Below are 22,127 nucleotides of genomic sequence, written 5' to 3' on the forward strand. Positions count from 1 at the left end.
TTAGAAATCTCTCCCGGGGCGCCTGGGTGGTGCAGTGGATTAAAGCCTCTGCCTTCGGCTCAGGTCATGATCCCAGGGTCCTGGGATAGAGCCTCACATGGGGCTCCCTGCTCAGCGGGGAGCCTGCTTCCCTTCCTCTCTCTCTCTGCCTGCCTGCCTGTCTACTTGTGATCTCTGTCTGTCAAATAAATAAATAAATAATCTTAAAAAAAAAAAAAAGAAAAGAAAGAAAGAAAAAAAAAAATCTCTCGGGGGCGGGGGGCGCGGAATCTCTCCCAAAAATGCTGTCTCGCTAAAAATTGCCTGAGGCGAGGGGGGGGGGCCCTGGGTGGCTCAGTGGGTTAAGCCGCTGCCTTCGGCTCAGGTCATGATCTCAGGGTCCTGGGATCGAGTCCCGCATCGGGCTCTCTGCTCAGCAGGGAGCCTGCTTTCCCCTCTCTCTCTCTCTCTCTCTGCCTGCCTCTCTGCCTACTTGTGATCTCTCTCTGTCAAATAAACAAATAAAATCTTTTTAAAAAATTAAAATAAAATAAAAATTGCCTGAGGGGACCGCTCAGGGACCGACACTTGGACTTCACCTTCCACCTGACAAGTTCTGATCCGGGGGAGAGCGCTTTGCCCTCGGGCTCGGGGAACAAAAGGAGCCCGAGACAAGCGGGGAGGTCCGAAAGGCCACGGATTCTGGAGCTCGACGGAAGGTTCTGAGAAGCAGGGGGATGAGGCTTGTCACTTAAGAACAGCACTTTATCAAGAGTTTATCTGGAGACGGACATTTCTTTAGCTCAGTGTTTCTTGAGGCCGTGGCAAGAATTCCCGAAGAGTTCACTTAGAGTGACAAAATAGAACAAAACAAAAAGGAGCTTATTTATATTTGCCTGCTTGCCACGCCCACCCTTCAGCCTCTCAAATCCTGGCCTGAAAAGGACGCCGCGGCCGAAGCGACTGCAAGTGACAGGTAAGACATTCCCAGGCCCGCCCTTCCCGTCTCCGGAGGAGTACATCCGGGACTCCGAGGGGCGTGGCTAGGAGGAGGAGTCTAGAGGCAACGTCCAGGCTCCGCTCACCCGGCGGTGCCCACCGCCAGGCACACGGGCCGCGCCAGCCACGCCCGCCAGAGGTCGCCCGCTCAGCAAACAGGGTTCTTATTTGGCAAGTGTCTGCCCTGTCGGGCTCCTAGTTCTCGCGAGAGAAAGCGCAAAGCCTGCCGGGAGGAATGAGCTGCAGTCAGTAGGTTTGCCCAAAATGGCAGCCTTGGAGGAGGGGTTCACGTTGTCTGCGGTACCCTTGGGTGCCGGGCCTCACGGACTCCTAGGCGTGGAACAGAGCGACAAAGCAGACCAGTTTTTAGTGACGGACGGCGGCAGGACCGTCATCCTCTATAAGGTGAGGGTGATGTGGTCGGAGAGCGCCCCTTTCTGAGCACAGAGCCAGAGCTGCAGGTTTCTCACAGCTTCAGAGAGAGATCGTCGAGCGGCTTATTGGAGAGCTGGCTTGGCCTCTCCGGGACGCTGAATGAGGTCTAGTGTAGGACTCGGTTGTTTTTCTGGAGAGAGAGAGAGACATCTTTCCGACTTTCAGGCGGCGGAGCGTCTGAGTGCACGTGGGTTAGACTCAGAAAGGAAAGGAAAACCTGGGCTTTCGCTTCGCATCTCCCGGTGATGGCCTTAAGATCCCCTCCCGGGTTTTCAGTTACTCTCGCTGCCCGCAGAAGGCTTGAACGGAGATCGGGCGGGAGAGACTGACTGGCAGCGTGGGAACAGTGGTTTAACTTTGTGCCCATACACTTTCCCCCTCTCTTTGGGGGGACAGTTTTGCGCATTGTTTTGCTCGTTTGATTTCTTAGTAGCTTGGTGCAATCCTGATTCCGAGTGAGCTGTCAGTTGCCAACTAACTATCCGCTGTAAATCCTGGAGTTGAGTCCTGGGCAGGCTCTGTAGGTCCCGCCCCCTTTTTATCCAAACTGTTCACTCAAGACTCCTGAGCAGTTTTGCTTTTAGTAATCTCGTAGAAAGTAATTATTTTTATCTGGACTGCTGAACATAGTTTCCCGTGTCTTTAAGAAGCTAGGTATCTACTCTGAAGTTTTGGGAGCAGGTTGCCAACATTCCCTGTAGCGTTTGCTGGTCTTGACTCTTTCTGATGACACTGTTGGTTTTTACCTCCACCGTCAGGTGGACTTAAAATTTCGCAGTTCCTACATACAAATACAGTGACTGGAATTGGCATGATCCCGGGTATAGCTGCTCAGTTTCCCATGCCCCGTTCAAAGGCACAGTGGAATCCCATTTTTTAAAATGTACTAATTACTAAAAAGTGTTGTTAATTTACTTTTTTCTTTTAGTAACTCAGTTACATTTTCATTTTAATTAATTTTTTAAAGTTTTTTTTTTTTTTTTTAAAGAATATTTGAGAAAGAGGGAGAAGCAGACTGCTGCTGAGCTGGGAGGCTGGTGGGGGGAGTTGGCAGGTCATCCCGGGACTCAGATCATGACCCTAGCCAAAGACAGAGGCTTAACCAATTGAGCCACCCAGGCACCCCAAGTTTTTTGTCGTGTGTGTGTGTTTTTAAAATATTTTATTTTATTTTTTTTAAGATTTTATTTATTTATTTGAAATAGAGAGAGAGATCACAAGTAGGCAGAGAGGCAGGCAGAGAGAGGGAGAAGTGGACTCCCTGCTGAGCAGAGAGCCCGATGCGGGCCTCGATCCCAGGACCCTGAGATAATGACCTGAGCCGAAGGCAGAGGCTTAACCCACTGAGTCACCCAGGCGCCCTAAAATATTTTCTTTATTTGATGTCTGAGAGAGACAGTGAGAGAGGGAACACAAACAGGGAAATGGGAGAGGGAGGAAACAGGCTTACCGCTGAGCAAGCCTGATGCAGGGCTTGGATCCCAGGGTCCTGGGATCATGACCAGAGGCGGAAGGCAGACTCTTAATGACTGAGCCAACCAGGCACCCTGGCACCTCCAGCTTTTTATATTTGTAGTAAAATACAACATGCAGTTTACTGTTAACTATTTTTTGAATATAGTGTACAGTATATTAAGTATGTTTATGTTGTGCAGCCATCACACCATCCATTTCCCAAACTCTTCATCTTGAAAAACTGAAATAAGCAGTAACTCCCCATTTCCGCGGCCCTGGACACCACCATTCTACTTTCTGTCTTAAGTGAAATCGTACAGTGTTTGCCTTTTTTGTGATTACTTACCTTTTTACTTTAGGAAATTTATTAAATGTTATTATTTTAATTATTATTTTCTTTGTCTTTGCTGTAAATTTAATTGCTTTAATATCTGAAATTGACTTTCTGAATATTGTACGTTGCCTTGATTTTGCTAGGTTTCTGATCAGAAACCCTTGGGAAGCTGGTCAGTGAAACAAGGTCAAATTATAACATGTCCAGCTGTATGCAACTTTCAAACTGGAGAGTATATTGTTGTACATGATAATAAGGTGAGTTTTAAAACTTCTTATATAATATATGCAACAAATCAAATGTCGATTTATTAACTACTTGTGTTAAGTGTAAGTGGAAATTGAAATGCTTTTTTAACTTGTGTGTATTGATTTAAGGTTTTGAGAATATGGAGTAATGAAGACGTAAACCTGGATAAAGTATTTAAAGCTACAGTAAGTCTTTGGATTTTTTTTTTTTTTTTTTAAGATTTTTATTTATTTGAGAGAAAGAAAGAGAGCACAAGTGGGGAGAAGGAGAAGCAGCTCCCGGCTGAGCAGGGAGTCTGATGCAGGGCTCAGTCCTAGGACCCCGCAGTCGTGACCTGAGCTGAAAGGAGAGACTTAACTAACTGACCCACCCAGGCTCACATATTATTCTTTGGATTTACTAGTGTGTCTATTAGCTTATTGGTGAGATGGAATAATTTGTAATGCAGTATTTTGTTTATCTTAGTATATCTGTGAGTGAGCATAAAAGTTATATCAGCTTTTCATTCTAGTTACTTTATAGTGTATCTTGGAACACATCTTAGTTCATTAATGTGTTAGAAAATAGAAACTTTATTATTACATGAGATTAAGGATTTAAATAATTCCTGAATGGTACATTTTCAGTTACTTCCATGAGTTTAGATGTTTATGATGTGTCCCTTGTGAGAAATTCACTGTGCCCTTTCTTAAAATAGGTAGAACAGACCCTGCTGATTTTATTATATATCTTAAGAGTGTGCAGAATACAGTAACAAAGAACCTTGAGTATCTGTGCCTTTTCTACTAATGACCTAAAGTGTGTGTGTGTGTGTTTAAAGATCTGTTTATTTATTTGAGAGAGAAAGAGCACGTGCAAGTGGTTGGGGGTGGTAGAAGGGAGAAAGAGAATCTCAAGCAGACCCCTGTGAGCATGGAGCCAGAGACAGGGCTGGATTTCACAACCCTGAGATCATGGCTTGAGCTGAAATCAAGAGTCATAAGCTTAACAGATCAAGCCTCCCAAGCACCCCTAACCTAAAGTGTGTTAATTAACTTTTCTTACTTAAAAATGAGAGTCTCAAACTAGGGTGACCTTGAAAGTTCTTTCCAGTTCTGAATGTCTAACTAAATATAATTGGCAGATTTTAGAAGTGGCGCGTGATAGAACTGATTGAGATGTAATGACAGTTACCACTTGGACCCTTGAAACTTCTAGCTAGCTAACTGTGTTGTCTCCTGGCCCTAGTCTTTTTATTCACCTTGCAGTAACATGATCCTTAATTTTACAGTGGAGTTAACTTCTTTTCTCGGGCTTACAGGCTGTACTTGTAATTATGGCATCAGTCTTTATCTAGCCCCAGAACTGCTTAAAACTGCATTAGTGGTGTCATTTATGCCTCTCCCCACCTTCAGGTTTTGAGAGCCAGGTTATACCTCCCTCCAGTAGTCAAAATAAAAGAACAAACCAAAATTCATAAAAATGATGATTTACGGTTGGTTCAGTCAGTTAAGTGTCAGACTCTTGATTTAGGCTCATGTCATGATCTCAGGGTTGTAAGATCAAGCCCCACATTGGACTCTGCGCTCAGTACAGAGCCTGCTTGATTTCTCTTTCCCTCTCCCTGTGCCCCTCCCTCTGCTCACCCATGTTCTCTCTAAATAAATAAACAAAATCTTCAAATAAATAAATAAATATAAAGTGGCGACTTAAGGGTAGAGCAGGGGACAGGGTAAATGGTATAGGAGCAAAAGGCTTCTGTATCTACTTTATGTTGTACATTTGACTATGGAACCACATAAAGCTGAATCAAAATGAAAACAAGTCAGTTCTTAAAAATAAGCTTTCTGTAAATGTCCTTATTCTCTTAGGTAACAATTGTTTTAGAATAAAAACTAATGCATTCTTACTTTCTTCTAGTTGTCTGCTGAGATATATAGGATACATTCAGTACAAGGGGCAGAACCCTTAGTGCTATTCAAGGAAGGTGCTGTTCGTGGCTTAGAGGCCTTGCTTGCAGAGCCCCAGCAGAAAATTGAAACTGTTATCTCTGATGAAGAAGTGATTAAGTAAGTTCCAATACTTGTAAGTGAATTTTTTCCAAAATAAAAATGTACTGTCCTTATTTTTTATACCATTCTTTGCTTTGTTCAAAAGTATTTTGGTTATAAATACAGGAAAAGCTTAATTAAAAACCATTTATATGCCGTTGACCAAATTAGCATCCTCCAAAAGCCTCTGGAGTGATAGGTGATTGGGGAGACTTCATAGGCATGTGAGTTCTGTTTTGATGACAGAAGACTGTGTAGGAGTTATTTGAAGATGACGTGGGTAGTGCCATGAGCCCAAGATCTCTCCCTGTTACATTGTCCTAACTGCCAAGGTCAGGACCCTTACCCCCGAGGACAAGTATAGTTTGTTGTTAGTGACATGATGATATGCTTTGAGCACCCTGCTTTCCCAGATCCTGGTGTCAAACTGGGAAAATGACTCTCAAATGATAGAAGGAAATTTCATGATTTTACATTTCTCCAGTCCCCTCCCCCTTTTTTTTTTTTTTTTAATATTTTATTTATTTGTCAGAGAGAGAGATTTTGTACAAACAAGGGAATGGCAGGCAGAGGGAGAAGCAGACCCTCACCAAGCAGGGAGCCTGATTCGGGGCTCGATCCCCGGACCCTGGGATCATGACTTGAGCCGAAGGTAGACACCTAACTGACTGAGCCACTCCGGTGCCCCTTCAGTCCCCATTATTTTATCACATTCCCTATTTAGTTAACTTGCTGCCTCTCCTGGTCCACTTGATGCAAGCTAAATTTCTAAAAGTCAGAAGGAAGCCTTGTACTTAGTGAACAATGTAGACAATGACCAGGTGTATCTTGGACTGCTCTGTTGAATGGCTCTAATGTGTGAGCAGCTGTGTTTGGAGGAAATCTTCAGGAAAAAGGGGTATAGGTAGAGGATGTGAGTTCTAGTAGCCACCTTGCCGGAATTTGGCTATGTAGCCTCAGTTACAAGCCCTTTATCTTCCCTGTGCCTCCTCTCCAGGCAGGTGAGATCCTAACGTTTTCCTCAGAGCACTAGTCCTAAAAGTGACTGAAAGGAAGGGGAAGGGGAAGAGTCAAATAAGTTGAATAACACTGCCTACTGTCACACACCCACCCTTTTGGAGCTTTACAGTTCACATTGTCTTTAAAGCTCCGGGAAGTTAAGCAACTTGCATTTAATCCAGAGATTCATTTGGCAGAGAAATACCTACTAATTCTCTGTGAAATGTATTTTGAAATACTGAATTAAGTTCTCTGGCATCTCTTTGACCCAAAAAAATAATAGAAGATATTGTCTGAAATTTAGCTTGATAGGTTTCTCTCAGCTGGTGATTTGGCATTTTATAAATTTTCTTCCTCTTTTTTTAGGTGGACAAAGATTTTCATGGTATTTAAGCATCCTGTTCTAATTTTTATTACTGAAAAAGTAAGTGGTATCTTTAATTCCTGGCCTATTTTGTGACATTTCAAATTCACATATATTATTTTTAAACTAAAATGGGCTTTAGTATTTCTCAGAAGATTTTCTTTATTGTGTATCTTTTTTAATACTAAAAAAATCTTCTAGTTACAAAGAAATATTTTGTAGAACAATTTTACTTTAATTGGACATGAGGTTTTTAAGCACTCATTAAAGTAATTAGGAGGGTGACAACTGGCTTTAACATTTAAATATAATTGGTTGAAATGGGAATATTTTTAAACAAAATAACCTTTTTATGTGCAGCATGGAAATTACTTTGCTTACATACAAAAGTTCAACTCACATACCTTAAGCAAATACACGCTCGTACTTGGACAAGAAGAAAAATCTGTTATACAGAGTTTCACTGCATCTGTGGATCGGAAATTCATCTCTTTGATGTCATTAAGTAAGTATTTTTCTTCAAACTTACAGAGATTATAAATAAAGCATGGTGGGTTTTCTGAGTTAGCATCTGAGGTTTTTTTGCAGTTTTCTATTGTAGCACTTCACTTCCCGTGCTTCCTTCCAAGCATTTGTGTCTTCACTTTTTGTACTTTGCCTTATCTGTCATGCATTACGTCACTGGTTCTCTGCAGCTAATTTTTATATCTTAAGATTTATCGGGGCACGTGAGTGCTTGGTCCATTAAGTGTCTGCCTTCAGTTCAGGTCATGATCCTGAGGTCCTGGGACCTCCCAGTCCTGGGCTCCCTCCTCAGCAGAGTCTGCTCCTCCCTTTCTCCCTCTTCCTCTCCCCCTGTCTATGTTTGCCATCTCGCTCTTTTAAATAAATAAAATATGCTAAAAAGAAAAAAATATATATATGTGTGTGTGTGTGTATATATATAAAAAGCAGTAGTAACATAATACCAATAAAAAAGGGAAAAATCTTTTTTTTATCTTTATCATCATAAGGCTAGGTTCTTTGATACTGTAAGTATGAAGCATAAAGTAACTAAGGCGGCCCTAGTTGGCTTAGTCCGTTAAGTGTGTGTCTTCAGCTCAGGTTGTGGTCCTAGGGACCTGGGATCGCATCCCACATTGGGATCTATGCTCACCTGCTTCTCCCTCTCCCTGCTGCTCTGTCTACTTATGCTCACACATACATGCACACACTCTCTATGTCAAATAAATAAATAAAAACTTTACAAATAAGTAAATAAATAATAAAATAACAAAATAACGAAGGTTGGTATTGAGTGACCCTTCAAGTTCTCTTTTCTAGCCTTAAGATTTAGGGTACCCTTCTTTGAACGATGGTGGAGGCAGGTGAATTAACGGAATCTAACAAAGCATTCGTGGCCTATGCCAGCCAGCATTTTATAGATTTGTTGATCCCTTGTAGATTATCTATCTATACCTAATGGTCTAAAGTATAACCCTAATCTTAGGTGACGAGGAAAAAGAAAAATGCCTTTGTGGTGTCCTCTTTATCCTGCCCTTTATGGCTCCTCTTGAAGTTGTTCTGAGAGAATTAAGGGAGGAAGGAACAAGAACAATATTTTCATAGTATGACAGTTTAAAAATCTTAATATCTTTTTTTTTTATTGGTTCCAGAGGTAGAATTTAGTGATGCGTCAGTGGCATATAACACCCAGGGCTCATTACATCAAGTGCCCTCCTTACTGCCCGTCATCGAATTATCCTTTCCTCCCACCCCAATTAAAAAATCTGTGAGATTTTTTAATGTGCAGATGTTTGCAATGGCTATTAAGAAAAAGTTCCCATCATTTATTTTATCTAGAAGGTCTTCGGAATTCACTTAATGCCTTTGCTTAAGAGGGACTGGTTTTCTTATAGTTTAATCTGTAAGATATACTTAGTGATGTGGTTTGGTTTGGTTTGGTTTGGTTTAGTTTTGTTTTTTTAAGTAGGCTTCATGCCCAGCATGGGGCTTGACTTCACAACGGAGATTAAGAGTTGCATACTCTACAGACTGAGCCAGCCAGCTGCCCCAGATGCACTTATTGCTGAGTGAAAGTTTATGAGTGAAGTTTTAGCTTACTGAATGAATACTGTAATAAGGGAGTCTGAAGCAAAGGCCATAAAATCTTCCTGTAGCATAACTAAAACCACAGTAAAATTGCCAAAATTCAATTGACATGCCAAAAAACAGCAATTTCATATGGTTTTCAGGGTGACACAGTAATGAGAAAAGTCATGTATAGACCAGAAGCTAATTGATGTTGAATGTGAGGTATATCCTTTTAGTGACTAGATTGTTGGTATTTCTGCAGTTCCCTCACATAGTGTCAGTTATTATGAGTATTTAGCTGTTGTGACATTTCTTACTGAGAGATTTAATAATAATATTCCTCCCTCATGTTTACGTTTGTAGTACAATTTAAGGGAAAGCATAGAGTGGTATGATTTTGAATCTGTTTATTTTTCTAGTTGTATCCTATATGAAATTGATACAACTTATAAACAACCTAGTACCTTGAACTGTAACAGATACAGAGCTGTCCTTTATCTGATAATAGCAAATACTTGTTTCCAACAGGCTCTGATGGATGTATATATGAAACCTTGGTACCAATACATCCAAGTGACCCAGAGAAAGATCAGAGGGTGGTTAGATCACTGTTGCTCAAGACTGTGGTGTCTGATGATGCTCGAAATGGTGTTGCACTCACCGTCCTGGATCAAGATCATGTAGCGGTCCTAGGACCACCGCTGCCATCTTCCAAGGGTGACTGAAATCTGATCCATTAATAAGTCCTTTGGATTTTTCCTTCAAAGTATACCTTTTAGTCTTTTTCTTTTTTATTTATTATCACCTATTAATTTTCTTTAGCATCATAATCAAATTATTTTTGTAGCTTCCTAACTCTCCTTGAATAGGTCTTTGATTTCATCTTACATTAGTTACTTTTTTTAAGTTTATTTTATTTATTTGTGTATTTACTTATTTACCTATTTATTTATTTTTACTTATTTCTACACCCAACACTCAAACCCCTGAGATCAAGAGTCACATACTCTGTTGACTGAGCCAGCCAGGTGCCCTGTCTTTTAGAAATATTCCTTCTATCACTACCTTGCCTGTGACTGATGTCTTAAAGGAATAAAAACTGCCAATATCTGTGCCAGCCCAGAGGCATTTGATCATCAGTAAGCCTTGTGGTAGGGATTCGAATTCATAGCCTTTCAGCAGAAAGGAAATCCACTAGACTTGGACAACCTGATATTCAGGGACTGCTAATAGGCTTTTTCATCTCTGACATAAGAGCATTCATTCTCATTTCCACCTCACCTTGCCCCCAGATAACCCCTCCACACACACACACAAACACAGACTTACTGTCTATCACAAAAAATACATTTGTTCTGGCAGGTGTGAGATTAGGGTCTTTCAGGCAACACTATGAAACTCAGAATATTTTGTCTAGTATTCAGGTCTCTCCATAGTCTAGACCTCATCCACTCATTCCAGTCTCTTTTCTCAGTTTCTGAGCAAGAATCCTTTGATTTATTCATCCCAGGCTTCCTACTGACTGTACGCTTAACCTGGCCATCCTAGTCCGTGTACTTTGTTATTAAGTTTCTCCCTCTTAAGATAGGAGCTACTAGTTACAGCATAGCTATCCTGTGCAGGGCATTTTAGGTTTATTACCTTGTTTGTATCATTTAATCTTTCAGCAACACTGGGAAAGAAAGTAGTTACTAACAGCAGTCCTGTTTTACAAGTCAGCAGACAGGTATTGGATAACTAAGTAGGGTGACCCTTTTTACCCAGACCACAGACCTTACTGATCTCCAGTCCCGGCACTGTCACTTTACCGTGCTATGCTTCTCTCGCCCCTACCGTCATCCCTCTTCTGGGTCATGCTCTAACCACCAAAGCCCGGTAACTACTGTTAGAGCTTCCTGTGTCTCTTTCTAGACATGGGTACAAGCACATGCGTACAAGCAAATACTACTACATATTTTTCTTTCCTCTTCTCTTTACACGTATAGTAGCATACCATTCACACTTGTGCACCTTATCCACTTACTGAGGGATCGTAGAGCCCTTTCCATATCAACATTTATTACTAATTTATTATTGTTATTATTAACACTTTATTTTTTTAGAGCAGTTTAAGGTTCACAGCAAAATTGAGGGGAAGGTATGTAGATCCCATAAGCCCACTGTCTTCACCCATCTCATTTCCTTGAGTTTCTGCGGCAATCACGGTCTTCATTACTCATTTTATACCTAATAAAACAAGACTTACGTGTTTAACTGTGAGTGTCCCTAATCTCCTCACTTCCTTCCCCATCACCCTCAGCATCACATGTTTATATGTGGTACAACTCTGAATTTGTTTGTCTTACTTTGTAGAATGCATCTCCATATGGAATACAAAATTTCAAACACTACAGACTTCCAAAGAGCTATCACAGGGGACCAGCGGTCAAGTAAGTTTTTGGTTTGGGGGATTTTCAAATTTAGGTACTTTTGTGCATGATAAATACAGTATAAAGGAAGAGACTTCATATTTTAATAATTTGGCAGTTTTTGATTAAATTGAGAAAATAATTTTTACTTGCAAGATTATATTTAATTTGGTTATTGTTTCAATTTTTGTTAAGTTTGTCACTTTCAATTATAGGCAATTTTATTTTATTTTTTTTTAAGATTTTGTTTATTTATTTGACAGACAGAGATCGCAAGTAGGCAGAGAAGCAGACAGAGAGAGAGGAGGAAGCAGGCTCCCTGCTGAGCAGAGAGCCCGATGCAGAGCTCCATCCCAGGACCCTGGGATCATGACCTGAGCCGAAGGCAGAGGCTTTAACCCACTGAGCCACCCAGGCGCCCCTATAGGCAATTTTAGATCAAGGAAGAACAATGAGCAAATAAAACATAGCTGCTCTTTGGTTTGAAGTTTTTCTTTTGTATTTCTTATAAATATTTCTGTTTTTTATTATTATTATTATTATTATTATTATTTAAAGATTTTATTTTTTTGTTTGTTGGAGGGAGAGATCACAAGTAGGGAGAGAGGCAGGCCGGTAGAGGGGGAAGCAGGCTCCCCCGGCTGAGCAGAGATCCTGATATGGGGCTCAATCCCATGAGCCTGAGATAATGACCTGAGTTGAGGGCAGAGGCTTAACCTACTGAGCCATCCAGGTGCCCCTTTATTATTACTATTTTTAAGTATTCTCTATCTCCATTGTGGGGCTTGAACTCACAACTTCGAGACCGAGAGTCACATGCTCTCCTGACTAAGCCAGGCAGGAGCCCCATTCCAGTTCCACTTGTATTTTGAACCATACACCAGGGCTGTTACTTTTCTTAAGAAATTAGTCTTTTAGGTTACATGGTAAACATTATCATGGAGTTACATAAGGATTTTTTTTTTTAAGATTTATTTCTGTATTTATTTGAGAGACAAAGACAAAGAGAAGGAGGGCAGGCACGAGCATGGGGAGGGGCAAAGGGAGAGGAGAGAGTGAATCTCAAGTAGACTCCCCGCTGAGTGCAGAGGCCGCTATGGGGCTGCATCCCAGGATCCTGAGATCATGACCTGAGCTGAAATAGAAGAGTTGGATGCTTAACTGACTGAGACACTCAGGCGCTGCTTACATAAGAATTATTGAAGAGTTTAAATGTTAGCCAGCCAGACCAAACTTCTGAGGCAGGGGTCCTTGTCTGTTTTGTTATCCATTTTTTCTTCAGTGTCTATCAAAGGTGCCCATAAAGATTGGTTGTTTAGTGAATGCATGTTCATACATAAATAAAATGTAATCAAGGTAATGTGATGTTAAGAGAGTTGTAATTAGAGCATAAGGAGACTAAATTTCACAGCATATAATATGATTTTATATTGAAACAAATAATAACAAAATTAACCACTTACAGTTCTACCACTCTAACAAACTTGTTTGATTTCCATGTTCCTTTAAGCTTTTTGTTCATATATCCATCTTACATTTTACCATTTTAAAAAGTGGAGTGATAAGATAGAAACAATGTTAGCAGCAGCCCTTTCTCCCCATGGGTCCTGTCCCCGTGCTTTAATAAAAATCACCTTTCTGCACCAAAACCAAAACAAAAACATTAAATTCTGCTTTTATCACCTAGCACGTCATTAACAGAGTACCCTGTTACAGTACCCTTGGTAATTATTACATTAATAGGTGTATAACAGTGGCAGTGTTACTTTTAAGTAATCATTTTAAATGCATATGTTGGTCAGATTTTTAGGAGTAAAGAGTGTCCTTCAAATTATGCTTTATTCAGATGTGGGCAAAAGTAAGAGCTGTGTAAACCTACCCAGTTAGTAGATTGTACATGTGAGATTATTCTGGAAAGTTGCTTAACTTTGTTTTGTCAATTTTTTTTGTTGTTATATTAAGATTTCTCATACCGTAAGTTATTGTTATAAATGCAGCTCAGATCTTAAAAGTGGGAGAAAAAATTGCTTACTCTTTTTCTTTTTAAAAAGATTTTATTTATTTATTTGACAGAGATAGAGAGAAACAGTGAGAGAGGGGATACAAGCAGGGGAAGTGGGAGCGGGAGAAGCAGGCTTCCTGATGAGCAGGGAGCCTGATACGGGGCTCAATCCCAGACCCTGGGATCATGACCTGAGCCAAAGGCAGATGTTTAATGACTGAGCCACCCAGGTGCCCCTGCTTACATTTTTTATAACGTTTTTTTTGTAGCTCTGGTATTATGGGGAAAATTTATTTGTGCTACATGGAAAATTTCTTATGGTGATTCCATACAAGTGTGAAGTATCTTCATTAGCAGGTGCTCTTGGAAAACTCAAGCACAGTCAAGATCCAGGTAGGAACTTCTGTTTGTGATTTGTTTTTTTAAGTAACCTCTATATCCATTGTGGGTCTTGAACCTGAGATCAAGAGTTGCATGCTCTACTGACTGAGCCAGCCAGGTGCCCCCGGACTTTCTGTTTTTTTACTAAGATAAACCATTTTATTAACATCCAGTTTGATGTAGATTTCTACAACCATCAGTTTGCAGAACCTGTTTTTGATGTTGAAATTTGCCACGATTATTGAAGTTTCCTTGACCCAGGTGTCTACCTTGGGAACAGTCTCCATTGCAGATGCTGCTGCAGACTGAAGATCTAGACTGATGTCAGCCTGGTTCTGACATCAGGGGCAGTGCGAGAGTCCAGACAAAATGATTAATAGTTTCAACCTTCCAGGCTTATCAGTGGTCTCCTCTCTTGGCTTAATGTTACTGGCACGTAGCTTTATACTGTATTATGACGTACTGATCTGGGGTTCTCAGGGGAATTCAGTGGTCTTTAATGCTTCTCTTAAACTGTGCACAAATGGTCATTTTTTTGTTGTTCTTTGATTGGTTGGCAAAATACAGTAGGTCAAAAAATTCCAGAAATTGTATGCTTTGTGTTTTCTTAGGCACTCAGACTGTGCCTCACTTTGTAAACTGGGAAACATCTCGGGGACATAGACTTGGATCCCAGAACTCAGAGCAGTCGAAGAGAATTGTAAGTTTAGTAGTTGAAATAGAAATGTTAATGCAAATGTGGTGGGGGGGGGAGAAAAAAAAGAAAAGGTTGAATTACCTTAATGATTCACATCTGTATAATGCTTATAGCTTTGATATTTCTTTTTTTTTTTAATTTTTATTTATTTGACAGACAGATCACAAGTAGGCAGAGAGGCAGGCAGAGAGAGATGGGGAAGCAGGCTCCCTGCTGAGCAGAGAGCCTGATGCTGGCCTCAATCCCAGTACCCCAAGACCATCACCTGAGCTGAAAGCAGAGGCTTAACCCACTGAGCTACCCAGGCTCCCCCCCTTTGATCTTTCTTACCTTTTTTTAAAAGATGTTATTTATTTATTTATCTGACAGAGAGATCACAAGTAGGCAGAGAGGCAGCTAGAGAAGGCGAAGCAGGCTCCCTGCTGAGCAGAGAACCCAATGTGGGGCTTGATCCCAGGACCCCAAGATCATGACCTGAGCCTTAGGCAGAGGCTTAACCCACTGAGTCACCCAGGTGCCCTTGATCTTTTTTAAAAAAGATTTTATTGAGAGAGAGAGCATGCATGCATGTGCATGTGACCCATGGGAGGGGTCTGTGGGAGAGGGAGAAGCAAACTCCCCACTGAACAGGGAGCCCAATGTAGGACTTAATCCCAGGACCCTGAGATCTTGGCCTGAGCTGAAGGCAGACACTCAACGACTGAGCCACCCAGGCACCCCTATATTTGATCTTAATGACAGAGCTATTTGAATCTTGAACCCACGAACCTGACATCTGTTATCCAGAAATGACATGTGTAGTGTAGTAGTTAATTTTTATGGGCATATATATGTTTAAGACACAGATAGGAAAATGGGCAGTTTGCAATTAGTAATAATGCCTTCCTGAGAGTAGAGATTTTGTGTTTAAGAAACAAATACATTAAAAGTCTTAAAGGTATTTAAATTAGTTGCAATAAATCCACTTTTCACTATAACCAAATTAAGATAGTTTAAAAAGTTTTTGATTAGAGCATACGTATGCTATTCTAGACTCTTTAGGACACCTTATAGTCTCTTAAATATATTTTGGATCTTTGGCATTGTTTTGAGAACCTCATTAATTTACTTGATTCCAGTTAAGGAGAAGAAAAACTGAAGTGAATGTACAGAATCCAGCATCCAAACAACTTCTGTCTGCTATAAAGGTAAATATAGTATTAAAAATACCAAAAATCAGCTCAAGTGGTTAAATCCCATCTACTTTCATTCATTCTTATTTTTATGATTTTTTTTTTTGTATCTGTAGCTAACAGTTGTGTAGTACATTAAGGTGGTCAGAGCTATCTAGTACTTTGGCTTATTTGACTTTTACTAAGTATTTTGTGAGGTCACTGTGATGGTGGCAGCCTCATCACTATCTCTTTCCCTTTGCATTGAATATGTTTGTAACTTAGCCTCTTAAAGAATTTTATTTCTAAACTCTGGCATTGTGTTTTGTTTTGTGTTTTGTAGTTTTGTCTTTGGGCAGTGAATTGCAGCATCAACTCTAGGTTCACAGGATTGCATGAATACTGTTAATGATTTAAGAAAATGTTGAGCCAGCAACTTTTTTTTCTTTTTTTTAAAGATTTTATTTATTTATTTGACAGAGAGAGAGAGAGACATCACAAGTAGGCAGAGAGGCAGGCAGAGAGGCAGGCAGAGAGAGGAAGGGGAGCAGGCTCCCTGCTGAGCAGAGAGCCCGATGCGGGGCTCAATCCCAGGACCCTGAGATCATGACCTGAGCCGAAGGCAGAGGCTTAACCCACTGAGCCACCCAGGCACCCCAAGCCAGCAACTTTAAAGTTCAGAGTGACTTTAATGTACCGGACTGAACTGTCTTCTGCCCTTTCAGAAAGATTCAGAAAAACACATTGAAGAAGAACTATGTAAATTTTTGGCCATTAAGCCAACACCTGACTTTAATACTATTATTGGAGACATAGTATCAGAACTCCTGGGAAGACACAAAGCAGAACCATCATTTTATCCCCGGAACTCTTTGATGCAGCTTATCCAAACACATGTGCTTTCTCATAGGTAAGTGTTTCTGTATACCAAACTTGACATGCAATAACTTCTTTGACCTTGATTTTTACTAATTTTCATACTCTGAAAAAGCTTATACAGTATTTGCACTTAAGATTTTTTTTAATACACCAGAATGATTCATGATTTTTTTGTCTTAGCTTATGCCCTGGCTTGATGGAGGCTGCCTTAGAAAAGGCAGATGTACAGGTGTTACAGCTCTGTCTACAACAGTTCCCTGACATTCCCGAATCAGTCACCTGTGCGTGCTTAAAAATTTTCTTGAGGTAAGTTAGAAGCTGAGGGTCCTTTTTCATTACTGCATTTTTAATCTTTTACATTACTTGATTTCTGAAACTTTGAATGCCTACAAAATGAACATTTGTCCAGTGAGATCATGCAGTGATTAGAATTCATTTCTCGCTTTCAATTAACACGATAGCATTAGTGATGGCAGTCTTCAAGAAGCAGAAATCAATATGGAATCAGTTTCTGACTATAGTGATTCTGTGCAAGAGGAGAAAATGGAAGAGCAAACGGAAGTTCTTCACAATGGCTTCAATGCTGAAGAAGAAAACTGTGGTAACTGTGATCGGGAGTTAAACAAAAAGCCTCAGGATGCAGCAGAGGAGACCATGTCGTGCCCTGTGATACCAAAGAGAGCAGCTCTGCTGTATCCTTTGAAATAATTTCTCCCGCATTGTCTCTTTCCCTACACTCAAGTGCTGAGCAGCAACGAGGGAGTAAATAGATCATTTCGGTTATTTTGTTTTCCAGTTTTTTTCAGTTTCTGCTGGAAAATGGAATACAGTCAGTGCTCTCTGCAAACAGCTTTCTTAAACCTGATTTAAGAAGCTTTGTGAGGGCAGAAACTTTATTGATTCTAAAAATTAATATTCTGGATAAATGCCAATTACAGGAGTGAAGTATCCCAAATCCCCTCCGGTATTTATGAGGAAGTTCAGTGATAGAACTCTTTGAGAATAGTAAAACTTCTTATACATTTAGAAGAGATATCACTGGGGAAAGGAGTTACTCATAATTTCAGTGGAAAAGCCTTTATTTATTGAAACAAGGTTTTCCTTTAGTCCTAAGTAGAAATGCAATTCTTCATTCGGCTTACAGCGAAATGTTTCTTCTGCCTCACTTGAAAGACATTCCAGCACAACATGTCACTGTAAGTGTTCTTAGCATCCTATACAATTTTATTTCTGCTTTATTGATTTTTTAAAAGACTTTATTTATTTGAGAGACAGAGAGCGTGCATCAGATGGGGAAGGGTCAGAGGGAGAAGCAAACTCTCCACTGTCTGGGGAGCTTCGTGGGGCAGGTGGAGGCGGGGGGAGGCTTGATCCTTGGGCCCTAGGATCATGACCTGAGCTGAAGGCAGACACTTAACTGACTGAGCCACCCAGGTGCCCCTTATTTCTGGTGTACATTTTCCTGCTTAACTCTAACCAGCTTTAGGGCATTTTTGGAAAGGTTATCAGGTTCTTTCATGTGAATAAGAGGTTTCCCAGCCCCATCCTGAAAAATAGTGTCTAGGAGACGAGTAACTTTTGGTTGGCAGATCTTAGCGTATTCCTGGTGCCAAGCCTGAAGGCCAGGTTAATCCATCTAAGTTAAAAGCCAGTGTCTGGCTGGTGGGGGTAGAGCATGTGACGCTTGATCTCGGGGTTATGAGTTCGAGCCCATGTTAGGTGTAGAGATTACTTTAAAAATACATATATACATACATACATAGATACATACACGTTTTGGGTGTTTAGTTGTTGTTGTTGTTGTTTTTCTTTAAGTAGAAACTAAAAGTTGCTGAGAGATGGATTTTCTTTTCTATTTACTACTTAAAAACAGAATAAGCTCCCCAGCCACCTCTCCCAAACCAGGTGAATTCCTCATTGATGGCAACAACTACATTTTATTCATTTCTGTCTCCCCAGGTGTCTAGCATATTTGTTTGATGTATAACTAAACTCAGTGCCTTCTTAATTTTTTTTTTGTCTCTTTGTTAGCTTGATATAGAGAGAACATTTTCCTATCAAGGTGATAAATTGTCCTTTTTTCCCTACCCAGCTATTTCTCCAGTATTTGTATTTCCTTTATCTGAAGTGTAGTGAAAATGCTACTATGACTCTTCCTGGGCTACACCCTCCAACCCTGAACCAAGTAAGATCATCTTTTTTTCAATTTATTGTTTTACTTTTTATTTTAATTCAAATATAGATAACATACAGTATTATACTAGTTTCAAGTATACAGTACAGTGATTCAGCCCTTCCTTAAAACATTCAGTGCTTACCACGATCAGTGAACTCTCTTACTCCTCTTTGCCTGTTCGCCCTATCCCTCCACCTGCCTACCCTCTGGTAATCGACAGTTGTTCTAATTAAGAGGCAGTTTTATTGGTTTGTCTCTTTTTTCTTTGTTCATATGTTTTGTAAATTCCCTACATGGGTGAAGTCATGTGAAAAAGATTGAGTTATGCCCGTGAAATAAGTGTAAATCGAAGAAGAGTGTTTTTTTATGCTGGTTAGAAATTACTCTGTTTCTAAACTTAAATGTTTAGATTTTAGTAAAAACGACCAATTTTTATAACTGATGTAATTCTGGACTTTGTAAAATGAATTAAGCTGAAATTAAATTTAAAATCTTAATTTTCCTTTTCCTGTTTGTCTTCAGATTATGGATTGGATATGTCTCCTTCTGGATGCTAACTTTACTGTTGTTGTAATGATACCAGAAGCAAAAAGTCTACTGTTGAGTCTTTACAAGTTTGTGAAATCCCAGGTGTGTGATTATTTGATATATGCTGAGTTTCATAGTACCTGAGTTATCACTTAAATTATAATTTATTCTTAAAATTTTTATCTTGGAATAGTTATAAGTGGTCATGGAGGATTTGTACTTGTGAAAGTTATGGTAAAAGTTACTCTGAAACTTTTTTCTTTAGATTTGCATTTGTTCCGAGCTCAACAAGATTGAAGTAAGCTTTCGTGAGCTGCAGAAATTAAATCAAGAAAAGAACAATAGAGAATTATATTCGATTGAAGTCCTGGAACTCTTCTGATATAACCAGTTCTCCTTCACGGACGTTTTATGAGCCTCTTTTATCTGATTTCTTCCTGCTCATCCAGGCAAGGGATGTGTTTTGTTTGTGACTCTTGCTGTCAGTGACAAGAGAAATGTGTCAGCTAGTACCTGGTCCGTCACTTACGGATGATCCTGGTTGGACTGTAGGTTTCATGTGAACCTATTTTACTTTATAGACATTGGTGGGGAGAGGTTCCGAAGCTTTTTTTAAATATGTAACTGAGCTGATTTTAAGTAAACTTATTTGTGTATTGATAAAAATCTAATTTCTTACCATGTTTTTTGATTAGTTCTTCATTTAGTTAAAGAAAAAAAAATCACCATAGAAACGGTGATTTTAACAAGAATGTAGTTTTATTAGAGTCAGAAGCTGTCCCAGTGCTCTTGGGTCACAAAGGAGGTGAATTCTGGAAGCAGGGTGGGACATATGTTCATACAGACATAGGTTTCTCTTCTGCCACTTTCTTCTGTCCTTTACCTTCTTTACATGCTCAGGGGTTGAACAATACCTCTTTCTATTTATTGTCTCTCAGATTATCTTCGTGATTAGTGGGTAATTTAGGTTTCTCTTCTGAAAATAGTTTTTTATAGGTTGACTGACCATAGAGTTTCCCGTTTTAATTCTTTGGATTTAGGGCAAGTGAGGGACTTTATGTAGACAAAATGGTATTTTGTTTCTTGAAAAGAAACTCAAATTTATCTTTGGTAAAAGTGAAATAATTCTTTCAGGTGTTGAATAAGATCTCTATAAATAACTTGAAACACGTCTGAGCTGTGCAAGTCTCTGTTAAGTAAATCATTTTGAGACCTGTTTTAACTTGAAGGGTTAGAATATGTTAAAAACAAATATTCCTGTTAAACTCTAGTGCAGAAATGCAAGTTCAAGTGTGATTATAGAGATCAGAGTTACAGAATCCCAGCTACTTAACATAATTTGCATCAGAAAAAGGCTTCATTTTAGGCTGGCACTCTCTGTAAACTGTAGTTAGAACTACGGCGGGTAACAGACAGCAGCTGCTTAATCTGTCTTTAAGCCTGAGAGAAAAGATTACAAGGGTAACCCCGTATATTAATTGTCATTTCACTTCGTGTCATAGGACTTCTTGCTCAGTTTAAAGTGATTACAGTTACTTCTCAGCAGAAGTAAAAAATGCAGGCTTTCATAGTCGTTTCTGTATATGTCCTTATAAAAATAAATACTGGTTCTTTTACAGTCTTTATTGTGAAGTTTAGTAATTTGGTTATAAATATAGAAACATTGCCGATGCTCAATATAAGTACAAAATTAGGTTGCCTATGGTCTGAGTCACTAAATTTAGAAAGAAGGATTTTATAAGGACATACAGAAAACTTTTTTATTGAAGTACAATTGACAGCAGACTCTTATAGGCTGAGTCCTTCAAACCAAGGATTGTGTCTTACCCTTTCTGCACTCTAAACACAGGACCACAGGCACATGATTAGTGTTCAGTAAATGGTTATTGAATAATGGATCTTATCTGTCCAGCTAGAGGGTAACAATTCTGAGGGTTTGCAGTAATCTTTCTAGAAAATAAATCTATCTGTGTTCGCTACCCATAGGCAGTTTACCTTTTTCCTCTATCCTTTATTCTATTTATTTATTTATTTATTTATTTTTAAGATTTTATTTGTTTGAGAGAGAGAGCAAGCATGGGGGATGGGGCAGAGGGAGAAGCAGACTCCTTGCTCAGCAGGGAGCCTGATGTGGGGCTCTGTCCCAGTACCCTGGGATCATGTCCTGAGCTGACACTTAACTGACTGCGCCACTCAGGCACCCCAGATAGAGTTGTGGTTTTTGTGTATTAGATATTTTATTTCTTTTTTTTTTTTTAAGATTTTTTTTATTAATTTATTTGACAGAGATCACAAGTAGGCAGAGAGGCAGGCAGAGAGATAGGAGGGGGAAGCAGGCTCCCTGCTGAGCAGAGAGCCTGATATGGGGCTCGATCCCAGCACCTTGGATCATGACCTGAGCCAAAGGCAGAGGCTTTAACTCACTGAGCCACCCAGGCGCCCCTAGATATTTCATTTCTAATACAATTCAGATCCCAGTTGTTCCACTACTTTATGCTCATTTTCATACTTAGGATACTGTAATTTGGTGTTTCATCTTAGGACTATAACCCCAAATTACTATATAATTTTGTGTAGGAAAATTTTGTTTGTGTAAGACCTGCTTCACAGTAGTCCTTCTTGGGATGTAGTTTATAGGAACACCTCGTGACAATAAATGGGTTCCATCCGTATAATCCTCAAAAGACTCTCTGATAGATTCCACTTGAGATTCTCTTTCTCCCTCTACCCCTCCTGCTCGCACTCTGTCACTTGCTTTCTCGAAGATAAATAAATCTTCAAAAAAAAAAAAAAAATGCCTGGGTAGCTTAGTCAGTTAAGCATCCAACTTGACTTTGGCTCAGGTCATGATCTCAGGATCGTGAAATTGAGCCCTGTGTCTGTCTTGCCCTTCAGGTGGAGCCTGCTTAAGATTCTCTTTCCCTCTGCCTCCCCCCAAAAAAGTTCTCTCTCACCTAATAGAGAAGCTGAGAGATTTCTTCTTAATTT

The 22,127-nt window shown here is 39.8% G+C and overlaps 1 protein-coding gene across 2 annotated transcripts; it reads left to right on the top strand.

The window, feature by feature from the left end:
* The first annotated feature begins 1,199 nt into the window (after window positions 1-1,199).
* Window positions 1,200-20,760, top strand: NOL11 (nucleolar protein 11). Of its 2 annotated transcripts, none has more exons than XM_059148812.1 (18): window positions 1,200-1,383; window positions 3,346-3,459; window positions 3,580-3,636; window positions 5,351-5,499; window positions 6,847-6,904; window positions 7,205-7,349; window positions 9,446-9,634; window positions 11,270-11,346; window positions 13,597-13,720; window positions 14,320-14,408; window positions 15,524-15,592; window positions 16,282-16,466; window positions 16,616-16,741; window positions 16,897-17,127; window positions 17,550-17,631; window positions 18,528-18,620; window positions 19,134-19,241; window positions 19,405-20,760. In XM_059148812.1, the coding sequence occupies exons 1-18, from the start codon at window positions 1,243-1,245 to the stop codon at window positions 19,519-19,521; spliced, it is 2,154 nt and encodes a 717-aa protein (XP_059004795.1). In that variant the 5' UTR covers window positions 1,200-1,242; the 3' UTR covers window positions 19,522-20,760. The 2 variants fall into 2 exon arrangements, with proteins under 2 accessions (XP_059004795.1, XP_059004797.1); XM_059148814.1 differs by having other exon boundaries at window positions 1,202-1,383; window positions 17,553-17,631.
* Window positions 20,761-22,127: the final 1,367 nt, after the last annotated feature.

This window comes from Mustela lutreola, chromosome 15, assembly GCF_030435805.1.
Source record: "Mustela lutreola isolate mMusLut2 chromosome 15, mMusLut2.pri, whole genome shotgun sequence".
NCBI lineage: Eukaryota > Metazoa > Chordata > Mammalia > Carnivora > Mustelidae > Mustela > Mustela lutreola.

Coding starts and splice junctions, on each gene's coding strand:
- NOL11 (XM_059148812.1), top strand. CDS start 1,243: ATGGCAGCCTTGGAGGAGGGGTTCACGTTGTCTGCGGTACCCTTGGGT. Junction 6,905..7,204: donor TAATTTTTATTACTGAAAAA/GTAAGTGGTATC, acceptor TTTTATGTGCAG/CATGGAAATTACTTTGCTTA. Junction 18,621..19,133: donor ACCCTCCAACCCTGAACCAA/GTAAGATCATCT, acceptor GTTTGTCTTCAG/ATTATGGATTGGATATGTCT.